This window comes from Balaenoptera physalus (genome assembly GCF_965194825.1).
Source record: "Balaenoptera physalus genome assembly, chromosome: 6".
Classification (NCBI taxonomy): Eukaryota; Metazoa; Chordata; class Mammalia; order Artiodactyla; family Balaenopteridae; genus Balaenoptera; species Balaenoptera physalus.
In genome coordinates this window covers 55,720,922-55,735,901 of record NC_138885.1, presented here as the reverse complement: position 1 = coordinate 55,735,901, position 14,980 = coordinate 55,720,922, and the positions used below count along the sequence as shown (strand labels likewise).

The following is a 14,980-nucleotide window of genomic DNA, read 5'->3' as shown; positions in this document are numbered from 1 at the left end:
AGAACAAGTAAAGGGATTAAATGTTAGCATCACTCAATTTGTGGATCTACAGGGAATTCATAATGCATTTAAAAGATCAATGATTTGATTCAATGCAGTCTAAAAGTTTCTATCATTAATCTTATAATGAATTTTTCTATCAGGAAGAGAAAATTACAATATGATGAGAGTTATTTTGCACAGGAAAAGAAAAGAGAAAAGTAATACGTTTACTTGCATCAGGCAACCATAAAAGTACTCACTGTTCCTGACTGTGGCATAGCAAACACGTCAATCACTCTGACGGTGTAATCATCAACAAATTCTCCAAGCATCAGACCCATAACTTCCATTGGAACCCCAGCACGACCATGTTTTAACATCTGTAAAGAGGAAGATATATAGACACAAAGCTTTGAGATCTTTGGACCCCCCCCTTTTTTTAATTAATAACTTAATTGTGTTTCAGTGGAAATAAAACACTCTATTTTATACATGCACCTAAAACAACGGCTTATGTGTGAGAGGGTTAACGTGAAAAATATTCCAAAGTAAAAGAGAGAAAGCAGCTGAACTCTCTAAAGCAAGTAACTCCATTCAACACTTACTTTTAACAGTGCCAGGGAAGAGATATAGACTTGTTCTGCTGTGTCCACTGCAGGAGCATCTGTAGGTGGCCCCTAGGAACAAGCACACAAATCATTATAAATACAAAGAACTTATGAGTTTAAAATTAAAGTTACAAGTTATTTAAACATGATTTTTTTAAAGAGTTTAGGGGAAACATGTTAAGTATTCAGCTACAACACAAACAATCAGAACAAACTTGTAAATATCAAACCTGTAGAAAACATCAAACTTAGTACTCAGGTAAGTGTCCAATGGACACAATGCTTGAATCTTTCAGGGATGCTAATTTACCTCCACTACAAAATAACTATAATGCACCAATTAGCTATGTTTCTTACCCCAATGTGAATGTAAACTGATTAACTGAAGGACCAACACAAACAGTAAATTCTCTGAGCCTGATTTTCAGCTAAAGACAGCATGTAGATTAGGGCTATGGGATCTCTGCAGAAACTTAGGTATGGGGGGGCGAGGGGCGGAGAAGACTTCTAATCCCTAGGTTAAAGAGCTGTGAACATGCTCTGCACTTCACCTGATGAAGTTGTTCCCCTCCCCTATACAACATCAAATTTAACACAACTGCCCCAGATGTGAACAAACTGGTTGAGACTGGTGTAGCTAACATGAAAATACTTCCAAATCCTGACAACTACCTTTAAAACAAATATTACTATTAATCTTATTACAGCCTAAGAAGATACTATGTTTCTCCCTAAGGATTCTACCTTCTTCATCAAAAGCACCAAACCACTTTTTACTGTAACATTTTGCTACACAAAGTAATTTACATATAGTCCTTACCCTCAAGATGACTACAGTCTTATAAATTTAATTCTGCCCCAGTCAGTGCATATAGAAAACTTCTTGTTTTTTAATACTGAGCAGTCTGGGAAACTAAAATGAGATGTGACTTTTAATTGCCAGGTCCTGTTTTGCTTAAAGTTCCCTTTCCTTAACAATAACTCTATTACAATTACAGAATGAACATGTTAGCTATCTAAATTGTAAGTCAATATTCTATCTTGCTTTTATGGATTTGCTTATTACTAAAATTAAAAAATTGCTTTACTCATTACATTTCACACTTATAGGTCTGTGTGTACTTTGTGCTTCTTGTCTGTTTATATCCCAAGTTCTGTGATTTTTTTGGTTTTGTTTTGTTTAAAAGCTCATAATACTTACTGGAAGCACTGAGTATAAAAAGTTCTAGAATAAGTTTTCTCTAAATATAAGCATCACATACAAAAATAACCTCTATTTCCTTATATACAAAGTGGTGAGAAAAATAAAATCCTTCAAATTTTATGTTTAAAAATACATGTCAGATAACATATTTTAAAAAGAACCGAATTCTTCATTATTATCATTATTATCACCTAATGCAGCTTTACTGCTTGCCTTTCAAATAGATATGAAAATTCTAAGGTAAGCTAAAGTGTTATCATGCCAAAACATTCGTTGAGGTCACCACATAAAACAAGATAATTTTGTTGATATGATAATTTTATTCATCTAATTAAGAAAGTTTAAGAAAAAAAGAGAAGAAATAGTAAATTAGTTGTCACAAGATGTTTTTTGGGAAATAATACTCTAAGGTCAGGATAATGAACACTGTATTCATAAAAGTTATTTCCTGATTCAGAGCAACTTTAAAAATGCCCATGACAAAAGAAGTTAAAACTGGTATCTAGGCTACAGTTATTAATACAGCCTTTCTCAACTTGCCAGGAAATACTTAATAAGAAAAAAAAAAAAAAAGAATAGGGAAATAAAACATCACATCATCACCAAAATGCATTACTGACAAAGTTCAGAAAATATTTCTGCCATCAATGAAAGAAGAAACACTCTGTTTTGTTCAGCATTATCCTAACAAAGTGCCCGGCACATAGAACTCACTAAGTATTGGTTGAAAAAAAAAAGAATGAACAAGTTAAGGTAGTACAAGCCAATGGAACAGGAAGGGAAAATACCCACCAGTTACCCTGGGAGAGAGAACAAGCCATATGCAAGTAAGTACAAAGATCGCTAGCTCCTCTCTCACTATGTTCTTCTGGTTCAGAAACATACTAACAGAAAACCATGTAGCTGGTTTCTCTATTGTTGTTTTTTGAGACAGTAACCAGTGATATTTCCTGTTACCCTTCTCACTCTATTACTACTCTGTTTCTTGATCTAGTTAGAATAAACTTCCCAGAAAACAACTTGACAAGAAGTAGAGAAGGATTTGTAGCAGTGAACTGCAACCTAAAGAAAAAAAAAAAGAGTAACTCATGTAAAACACTGTCTATGGGACATGTGTTAAGGATCTCTGGAGCAGATGCTATCACTTTTCTATCATCATGCTCACCTGTTCAGAATAGCACACAACCAGGCAATGAAGGTGAAGAAAACTCCATTAAATACCTTGGAAACTGAACTAAAACAGTTATGTAAGAGCCAGTACAGCTGTAGATCAAAGATGACCTGAGTTGAGAAAAATGTGGAGCTATGGACAATTTACATACATTGCCTTTCAGCAAACACTCCTGAGGAATAGCATTCAGATAATTCAAAGAGAGGAAAGTCATTTAAAAATAGGAATCATATACGAAATTCTGGAAAACTATTTGGCACCAGGAGAATACAAGACGATTTCTTATCTTTGAAATAGAACGTTGGAGGATAGACCAAGATGAAAAGATGAAAAATAGTTAAGAATTAAAGTTACACTGGAGTAAACAAGGGTAAAAACACTATGACAAGTTTAATTCAGTGATATAGAACATAAACTTTTGAAGATGTCTTAGAATGTACAGTAAAAAAGTTACAGATGAAAACTATTAAAAATACAATACTAGAGGAGAAAGGAAGGAGATGTAAGCTAAGAAATACAGTTGATCCTAAGAATAAAATAAGAAATGGAAAGCATCAAAAAGACAAAGGTGAAGAAAACTTTCCTGAATGAAAAAAAATTCAACTTTTGTATCACTAAATGTCAGGCAATAATCAATGAAGAAAAGTGTTATATACCTTGTAAAGTCTTAGGTAAATCTTAACTACATGAATAAAGCAAAATTTCTAAAACCATACAAATAGAAAAACTACATAACCTGAAGAAAAAATGCAACTCAGTTGACTTTGGATTTCTTTGCAACGTTAAATGGCAGGAAACAATGAAACAAAGTTTCAGACTTTTAAGAGAGAAACCCTGTGGAGTCAAAAACATTACACTCCACTAAAAAAAATGTCTGAAGGCCCACAAATATATTACTAAATACACAAGGGCTCAGAAAATATGATTCCATGTATCGTCCTTCAAAGAACTTTTTGAATAAATGATCCACTTGAGACCCCACAAATCAAAAACAGAAAATTAAAAATGGAAAAGCCATTATATAAAACAATTTGTTAAGACCACTGAAAGCAGTTAAAAACAGAGAGAGCTAAATAACATAAATAACCAGGGTTCAAAACCACAGATATCACCCAATAACTATATAGGGCGATGGAGAGAAATGAAGTATACAAAACTCTCTGTTTGACATATAGGAGGGGAAAAAAGAGATCTGTTTAAGTGTTGACTTAGACTATTACAGAAATATGGATTTCAGAGTCTTTTGAACAAATTTAAAATAACCACAATAAACATTAAAACTGAATATACACCTTACCAAATCTCTGGAGAAGAAAAAGCTAACACAACACTGACAATAAAAAACAGGGAACAAAGAAGGGAACAAAACAAAAATAGCAAACAACATAAGGTAAGACCAAATATATTGGTAATGAAAAAATATAAATGAGATAAAGTCCCTTGTTAAAGGCCTTTTATAATGGGTTTAAAATGGAAATTCATGTATATGTTGCTTACAAATAAGAATTAAAACAAAACAAAAGGATTGGTGAGATTTGTCAGTGACATAACTATTTCTTTTTTGCAAAAGAAGCCACAATGGCCACTATATTTTACTTACCTTGCCTTTCTTCAGTGATGTATTACATTAATAGATTTCCTAGTATTAAATCACCTTTCTATTTCCAGGATAAATTGTTCAAGTTTGATTTACTATTTTTATATTAAATTTTAAAATATATTTATATATAATTTGTATTTATATTATTATATATATTATTTTTATGTAAGTGAGATTGACCTGGCATTTTCTTTTTTTCTGTTAAATTTGTCAGGTTTTGATATCATTATGCTAGATGTATAAAATGAATTGGAAAGTTTTACAACTTCCCATTTTCTATGTTCTAATAAAATGTATATATACTAAATTATCCATGTCTTAAAATTTAAATTTGGACAAGTTCACTAATGAAACATTTGGCTCTGAAGCTGATTTTGGAGCTAATTTTTATAACATTTGCAGTGGTATTACTAAATTCAGGTTAACTGTCTTGAAACTAGATGGAATATTATATTGTTCCAGAAAGTTTCATTTCATTTATATTCAAAGTTATCACCATAGAATCGAACATATTCTATTTTATCTTTTCTTTTTTAACTGTTCAATATGGAAAACATTTAAAACTAAATTTGTTTCTCCATATCACATTATCACTACCCAGACAGATCAATGATTTACATTTTTTTTAATTAATTAATTTATTTATTTGGCTGCACCAGGTCTTAGTTGTGGCATGTGGGATCTAGTTCCCTGACCAGGGATCGAACCCAGGCCCCCTGCATTGGGAGCATACAGTCTTAACCACTGGACCATCAGGGAAGTCCCAATGATTTACATTTTTAAAAAATCAAATCATAACCAAAACCATGATAAAAATATTGGTGAAGGGAACACCTCCTAATTCATTCTATGAGGCCAGCATTACCCTGATACCAAAACCAAAGACACTACAAGAAAAGAAAACTACAGACAGACCAGTATCTCTTATGAACATCGATGCAAAAATCCTTACAAAATACTAACAAACAGAACTCAGTAGCATATTCAAAGGACTACCTATACACATGACTGAGTGGGATTAAAACTTGCAAGGCAAGGATGGTTCAACAAACAAAAACTGGCCAATGTAATACACCACATCAACAGAATGAAGGGGAAAAAAAAAAACCACATGACCATCTCAATTGATGCAGAAAAAGCATTTGACAAAATTCAACACTCTTTCATGAAAAAAACACTCAACAAACTAGGTATAGAAGAAAACTACCTCAACATAATAAAAGCCATAGATGAAAAATCCACAGCGAACATAATATCCCATGTTGGTGAAAGACTGAAAGCATTTCCTCTAAGATGGGGAACAAGGCAAGGATGCCTGCTTTCACCACTTCTATCCAACATAGTACTGGAAGTTCTAGCCAGAGCAATTAGGCAAGAAAGAGAAATAAAAGGCTTACTCAAATTAGAAAGGAAAATTACCTCTGTTTGCAGATGATATGATCTTATACAAAGAAAAGCCTAAAGAATCCACAAAAAGGACATTAGATCTAATAAGTGAATTCAGTAAAGTAGCAGGATACAAAGGCAACATTCAAAAAACCATGCATTTCTACATACAAATAATGAACAATCTGAAAAAGAAATTACAAAAATAATTTCATTTACAATAGCATCAAAAAGAATAAAATACTTGGAATTAACCAAGAAGATGAAAGTCTTGTACAATCAAAACCACAAAATATTGCTGCAAGAAATTAAAGAAGACATAAATAAATGGAAACACACCCCATGTTCATGGACTGGAAGACTTAATATTGTTCAAATGTCAAAACTACTCAAAGTGATCTACGGATTCAAAGCAATCTCTGTCAAAATTTCAATGACAACTTTTGCAGAAATAGAAAACCCATCCTAAAATTCATATGGAATCTCAAGGGACCCTGAACAGCCGAACAATCTTGAAAAAGAACAAAACTGGAGGACTCAGACTTCCTGATTTCAAAATTACTACAAAGCTACAGTAATCAAAACAATGTGGTATTGGCATAAAAACAGACATACAGACCAATGGAACTGAACAGAGCTCAGAAATAAACCCTTGCATATATGGTCAAACGATTTTTTAATAAGAGTGTCAAGGGTGCCAAGACAATGTTTGTAAATTATACACCCAAAATACATAGCGAACTCCTAAAACAACCAAAAACCTGATTTAAAAATAGGCAAAGGATTTGAATAGACATTTCTCCAAAGAAGATATATAAATGGGCAGTAAGCACATGAAAAGATGCTCAACATCACTAATCATTAGAGATATGCAAATCAAAACTACAAGGAGATACCACCTTACACCTATTAGTACGGCTACTAATAAAAAACAAAACAAAACAGAAAACAAGTATTGGCAAGGATGTGAAGAAATGGAAAACCTCGTGCACTGCTGGTGGGAATATAAAATGGTACAGCCACTGTGAAAAACAGTACAGTGGTTTCTCAAAAAGTTAAAAATAGAATACTGTAAGATCTGGCAATTCAACTTCTGGGTATATAACCACCCAGAAATGAAAGCAGGTTCTCAAAGAGATGACTGTGCACCAATGTTCACAGCAACGTTATTCACAAGAGCTAAAAAGTGGAAGCAACCCAAGTGTCCACCAATGGATGAATGGATAAGCAAAATGTGGTATACACATACACCATGGAATATTATTCAGTCTTAAAAAGGAAGGAAATTCTGCAATATGCTACAACATGGATGAACCTTGAGGACACTATGCTAAGTCAAATAGGCAATCAAAAAAGACAAACACTGTATGATTCCACTTATATGATGAAGTACTTAGAGCAGTCAAAAATCATAAAGACAGAAAATATAATGATGGCTGCTAGGGGCTGCATGGAGGGGAGTATGGAAAGTTACTGTTTACTAATGGATAATATTTCAGTATAAATAAATAACTAAATAAATAAATTTGATCTGGGCGAGGAAATACATTCTAGGTACAAACCCAACTGAACAAAAAAATATATATAAAACTGACAACATAATCTAAAATTTCTGAATACAGGCATACCTTGGAGATACTATGAGTTCAATTCCAGACCACTCCAATATAGTGAATATTACAATAATGCAAGTCACATGAATTTTTTTGGTTTCTCAGTGCATATAAAAGTTATGTTTACACTATACTGTAGTCTACTAAGTGTGCAATAGCATTATGTTTAAAAAAACAAGGTACATACCTTAATTTAAAAATACTTTAGTGCTAAAAAAATGCTGACCATCATCTGAGCCTTCAGTGAGTCATAATCTTTTTGCTGGTGGAGGGTTTGAAATATTGAGAATTACCAAAACATGACACAGAGACACAAAGTGAGCAAATGCTGTTAGAAAAATGGCACCAACAGACTTGCTGGATGCAGGGTTGCCACAAACCTTCAATTTGTAAAAAAACAATTATCTGCAAAGCACAATAAAGTGAAGCTCAATAAAACGAGGTATACCTGTACTAAAAAAGTTAAAAGGAAAAAAAAAAAACCTGAAAAAATAGTTGCCCCATTTATGACAAAAAGTCAATACCCAAGTTAACGAAATACTAAAATCTTAATGGAAACATGGGCAAAGAATATAAAGCAACTAATTACATAAGAAATAATGAAATAAATATGAAAAATATTCAACCTCACTAGTTGACCTCCTTTAATTAAGAAATGCCAATTAACACATTAAGACATTGTTGTTGCTGTTGTTTTCCTATCAAACAAGCTTTACAATGCCCAATTTTGGAGCGGGTGTGATAAAAGAGACACTCTCAGCACTACTGGTGGAAATGTGAATTAGTACAAACTATCAGAAAAGCAACTGAGCAATGTATATCAAGAGCCTTACAACTGTACAAACTTTTTAACCCGCTTCTGCACTCCTAGAAATTATTTAAGTAAATAAACAGAGATGTTTGCTTGAACCAGAATATTCATGATAGTTCTTTTAATAATGCAGATAAACCTAAGAACAAATAACAACCAATAATTTAAAAATATTGTTGAAAGCTCCTTTCTCTGAGATCTCAGATGGCTCTAGCCATCTTAATCAGCAATGTTACCTTAAGTTGAAAGTACCCTAGCCTGCTGCTATATTGAATATTTTTAACTTACAATATTGAAGGAACCTTCCCTTAATTTAAAAAGAAAGCTAATAAAAAGGAGTATGGCTGTGAAGTACATTCACATGGAGGCAGATTCCTCTCCCATCCTGAAGACCATGATAACAAACAGAGGTAAATTAGGAACTAACCTATAAGACACCACACAAGTTTCAACATTTACCAGTGCAAAAGTATTTTAGAGCACTGAACCATGAGGTCTTTTTATGGTTGGCTCCTGACTGCATGTAAAGGATTCTCCTTCAGCGTTCTTCACTCTCAGAATCTGAGCTACCAAGTATGGAAAAGTGACTTAAAGTCATGATATATAGGAAATATTCAAAAGAACTTTATAAAGCTTGGAAAAGACAAGGTACAAAACAACTATCTTCAAATATATGAAAAGCTGTCAGACAAAGTTCAGACTAATAGCTCTCAAAGTGCAGTCCCTAAACCAGATGCACCAGTACCAACTGGGAATTTGTTATAAACGCACATTCCTACTGAATCAGAAATTCTGGGGGCAGAGCCCAGAAATCCTGGTTTTTAGAAAGCCCTCCAGGTGATTCTGATGCTTGCTAAAATTTGAGAACCACTGATTTAGACTATACAGTTTGTAGAACTATGGACTAATGGAATGAAGCTATGGGGAGATTGAATTTGGGTTCAATGTAAGAAAAATCTTGTATTGGTCCAAGCTATCTAAAGAAGAGCTCCAGTTAATGAGTTCCCTGTAACTGGAGTTATTCAAACGTAAGTGGTTCATATTGGGGAAAATGTTACAGAGGGGTTCGAATATTTGATGACTAATTAAATCAGATGATATTTTTTTAAGGGTTCCCTCCTCACTTAGTAATACTACCAATCATATTATTTCCTAAGGGAGACATCTCAAATTAAACATCTTCAAAAATCAAACTCACCATGTTTCTCTACAAACTAACCTTCCCAACTTATAATTATCTTGAGTCTCAAACTACAAACCTAGGCAAAATTTTCATTTACTCTCCTTCAGTCCTTATAGTCAATATATCACCAAGTTTCATCAATTCTTTGTTATTCTGCAGTGTGACAGAGATTTTTAAAATACTCATTTTTGGGAAAAGAGTTTCAAGAAAATACCATCCATAGAGTTCACTCCTAGTTAAGTAAGTTTGGAATATAATGAATATCCACCCTACCCCCCAAATTTATGTTGTATGTTAGAATATTAGAGGCTCTACGAAAAATCCTGGAGTGGAAAAAATCTGTTTATCTTTGTTTAACCTGATGTTTTCCAATTCATTCCATGGTCCACATGGTCTTCTCAGAGAAAATCTGGACTTTCTTTTTCAGGCTCTGAAAAAATTTATCATTTTTTCAAATGTGAGGCAGAGATCAAGACCAGGCTCCAAATAATATTTAAGTATTTATCATGTGCCTAGTACTACAGCTACATGGTTAAATGAAGGCTTCAAGAAGCTTATAATGTAAATGGAAAGGCAGACGAAACACATATTGGCACAGATCATCAGGACTGAAATGTAACTTCTGACTTCTAGCAATGTGGCCTTTCCACTACAGCATACCATCCCTTTTTCATATGCCCAAATACACTTTTATTCTGGAAGCTTAGTTCCTTTCCATTGTTTACAATTTTAGAATCCTCTTCCACCTGGAGCCATTTCCTACTAAAGAAAATGGAAATAAGTCTTGGGATGCTGCTCTTCCTACCTAAAAGCAGTTAGTATGCCCATTAAGAACGGGGAACACTTCTGGTCCTCCCTTTATTTTCTGAAGTCTAGATGGGCACAGGGGGCTTGGCAGACCAAAAGGCACTACTGAATTTACTTATAACATAGTATGTACACTACTATGAAAACAAAAATATGCCTTTTTATTAAAATATACTGTAGGAAACAAGTCACACAACATTTGGGGCTTTTTTTTTTAATCACAGCATTCACATGATAGAAAAATAATAAGGCAAGCACAGTTCACAAACATATCACCTTATTCAAATAATTAAATCATGGTTGTACATATGTAAGCACACCAAATTCTTTGAGTATTACTTTAATGTATTTTAAAGAACTGAGTAAATATGCACAACAACAAAAGTAGGACACTAGTTCATTACAGAAGCAGAGATATCAAGTAAGAATTTTCAAGATACTTGAGGTGCAAGATGGCTATACCCTAGGCAAATAAAGATATCGAGGTATAGCTCTATATCAAATGTTAAATAACTTAAGAAAAAAAACATGTGAGTCAGGGGATTCAAGGAGGAGAAATGTACAGAGTAGGAGCAGTCAGGGTAATGAAGTGGTAATGGGCACAGAAAGGGACTTCCAGGATTGGGAGGTGCCACCCAAGAAAAGAGATTTAGGATGGTTTTTATTCCTCACCCACAGAAAGTTTCCACGTCCCTTTACCCCTGCCCTCATGTCTCATATTTACAATCCTATGACTTTAATGAGAAACAAAAGATTTCACAAGTAGAAAGTGATACAAACTTTAATGTTAGATTTAAATCAACTACTGTTAGTCTATTTTACATTCAACTAAAATGGACATATGGTGATCACATACAATGACAAATTACATGTGTTCCATTCACAGGATGAAAAAAATTTGAATAAATGTACAGAATTTGAATTACTTTCAAATATCTTTCATTTATTGAGAATTTATTATGTTTAAGAAACTAAAAAAAAAAGAAACTAAGCTAAATGCTGGGTAAACTAAAGTAAAAAACTATACAGTGATATAAATCAAATGAAAACCTGGGCCCAAATATTTTTTGAATTTCAAAAATTGGCTTTGGCTGTTATTATTCTAAAAAATAAACAATGAAGAAAATGTTTGTTTCTGATGTTTAATCAACAGCATAGCTCTAAAATTACCAATTTACATGGTGTTTGAACTAGTCAAGTTAACTCTGTTGACCTTATAACAACTATCTAACCACAATAAACAAGTACAGAAAGTCATTTTTTTTAAAAGATTGAACATGATGTAACTTAAACTCCAAGGTTCTTTAAAAACAACTATGAGAATAATTGAAGGTACTTTTATAACTAAAGTGGTATTAAGCAAAAGAAAAAATAAAATAAAAAACTAAAGAAAATTGGTCTGTATTTCACAAAAAGCACACACACACATCACTGACAACAAATAAGTAAAATAAGAAATATCTGAATGTTCTACAACTTTATAGTCTACTGTTAAAACTTAAATGAATGTAACAATTTGAAAACTGGAATATGATTTAGTTATATATTTCTGTAAAAAAACATGGAACTAAAATGCACATACCCCTCATACAAATAAGAAACTGAAATAATTACTTTTGCTATATAAACCCACAATGCTCAAATCCTATAGGCACAACTTTGAAATCACTTAAGTAAGTCTGACTCTTTAAAATAAGTTTGTTTAAAATGAGGTAGGGGGAATCCACACCTTTAAACTGACTAAGAGTATAAGTTAGCTATCTAACAGAACTGCAGGGTAAAATAGGTGAGCCATAGGCACAAGCAGTGTGACTGACCTTTATACGTACATGAAAATCTACCTAACCAGTGATATAATACCTATTAGGGACCCCACAAGGGCATCAAACTTACCTCTGTACGAGTTTTATCTGTCACATTTAGTAAAACAGAAATTATCATCCAGGTCCACAAATTTTAAATGTGGTAATATTAAATGAGACATGAGTTGTTTTTTTGTGTTTTTGTAGGTTCCCCCCCCCCCCCATTTAGAAGGTTAAAATCTGATCCAGCATAAAAGGCTGTGACTTTTACTTGGGCAGCCCTTGTTGACTAAGTGTTAAAAAAAAAGGCATTTGCCATTATAACAGGATAAAAACTAATGCCTCAAAGTGTTACCTACTCAGGCCTTTTAACAAATATGTTAACACTATTAGTTATATTACTCCACCTTTCTCTTAGTGTGAACTGGTATCAATTATTTAGCCAATTTTATAATGTTATTAAAGTACCTGCTGATTAAACAGGAACCAAAGTGTCACTTAAAAAGAAATGTAAAATAAGTAGTATCACTGAACTGCAATACTCCAAAAAAACCCAAAAATATAAAGTTACCTTAGGAAATGACATAAAGCATTTCAAAATTTATTAAAAAGTTATTCTAGGATTAAAATATTACCTGGACTTATTTATTTTTATAATGGCTGTTTTAAGGTGTGTATTTGGTCCTGCATTATAGAATTATTTTTAGAGGTCTGTTAAAATATTTTTCAACAAAGAGAAAACAAGTTTTATTAACAAATGAAGGTGACTATATTTTTAAAAACAAAATAAAACCTAGACATATAATATACTGGAAAGCTGACAGAAAATAATTCTTAATTTATGGTATGCAACATAACCCTCGACAAATTCTGTCAAAAAATTTAAAATTTGATAAAATCACCACCTTCAGTTTCCTCAGTTAATAACCCCTGAAGGGGAAAAAAAAAACCTGAACAGAAAATAAGCAAATTCAAACATTCACAAATAACTACCACTGTATTGTTTATCTCTTACCCAGCAAGGTAAGAAACAACCTTTTAATACTTTAATTTTGTGAGTATTAAACGACTAGTGTGAAAAACAAGCTGCATGTAAACTATTTCTACTGTCTAAGCTTCAATGACTAGCTGAGGCAACCTGTAATAGGAGGTGTTAATTGGCAATAGGAGTACAAGTCAGAAGCATGTTCCCCATAGTCCTAACCCAGCAAGGCTAGGTCATTAAAGTGGAAATGAATTCTTTCATGTCGACTTAACCCTTTCAATGCATGCTTTCAGCTGTTTTCTCTCAATTAATTTTAAAAACTTGTTACTTTTTAGAGTAAAAAAAAAAAGTTCCAAATAAAGGTCCTTTGGCTGACAGTTCCAATGACTACATTATTCCAGAAGAGAAGAACAGAGCAAGTTAATTGCATGGTAATACTGCAACTCTCCCCTCTGAAAAACATATAAACTAAATGTATTCTTATTTTAACACTGAAAAAAGATATAGGATATAGTGTTTAAAAATAGCTCAGAACCATTTAGCCACATAGGGTTTTGATTTACATTTCTGTTTAAGATCCAAGGACTACTTCATGATGATAACTTAACCACCTTAACCCTGGGATAGAGTAGTAATAATTTTTTTATTTCCACAATGTCCATACAAGAATCCCCATTATGAAAATGTTTTGGAACATATATGAGATAAACACCTTTCTAATTAAGTTTCATTATTCTGATAAGGTGCACAGTCACAGCATATCCTGATGACTGGTTGCCAAAAAGCCAAAATTCCTTTTATAGCATGATCTCAGAGGTTTCCAGATGGCACATTAATTCTTTAAAAAAAAAAAAAAAAAAGAGAGACAAAAAGAAGGAAAGAAGAATAAGAATAGAAATGTTAAAATAATGATGCCTTACTTTTGAAATGCCTTATTTATAAATACTAATATTCCCATATGAGCATTAGAGATATTTAAAACTCAACTATATAAATAATATTCTAAATATTACAATTTTAAAAATTAACATACATATGCTACACCTTTCATCGTTGAGTAATCTTGGAAGTATCTCCTTTAATAAAAATATTATCAGAGGACTTCCCTGGTGGCGCAGTGGTTAAGAATCCCCTAATTCTTTCATTAGCATAGTATGCTAATGCAGGGGATACGGGTTCGATCCCTGGTCCAGGAAGATCCCACATGCCATGGAGCAACTAAGCCCGAGCACCACAACTACTGAGCCTGCGCTCTAGAGCCACGAGCCACAACTACTGAAGCCTGCGCGCCTAGAGCCCGTGCTCCGCAATAAGAGAAGACACCGCAATGAGAAGCCCACGCACCGCAACGAAGAGTAGCCCCCGCTCGCCACAACTAGAAGAAGCCCGCGTGCAGCAACGAAGACCCAACGCAGCCAAAAAAAAAAAAAAAAAAATTATCAGAGTAAGAACTAAACATTAGAAAATCTATAATGCTTAAAATTATGCCTTGTGATAAATCAATAAAAAAACTACCAGCATGACAACAGAGACATAATTTCATCCACTGTTGTAACATAGCTGGGCTCTCAAGTAACTATAACCAACAATACACTTATTAAAAACTTGATCAGCAAGGGCTTAGATAATAATGGGAAATTTAATGGTTGAGAATGTCAAAAAATGGGAATCATACATGCTATATTCCTACATCCTATTCTTTATTCTTTTCCTCCTTCTTTTCACTCGTCTCCTTCTTTCAAGCATTCCAATTATGACAAACTCAGTTCCTCCTCCCTGAAAACTGACTTTTTTCCCTAGCCCTACTTAGCTCCTCCAATACAGCAAA

General features: G+C 33.2%; 1 protein-coding gene across 2 annotated transcripts in view; it reads right to left on the bottom strand.

Moving 5' to 3' along the window:
* Positions 1-14,980, bottom strand: part of PSMD14 (proteasome 26S subunit, non-ATPase 14) — a 90,571-nt gene that overhangs the window by 39,379 nt on the left and 36,212 nt on the right. For both annotated transcript variants that reach the window (XM_082465182.1, XM_082465183.1), the window contains 2 exons: positions 588-659; positions 243-362 (listed from right to left, as the gene is read on the bottom strand). In XM_082465182.1, coding sequence (XP_082321308.1) covers positions 243-362; positions 588-659 — 192 coding nt within the window. The remainder of the gene's footprint in view (positions 1-242; positions 363-587; positions 660-14,980) is intronic.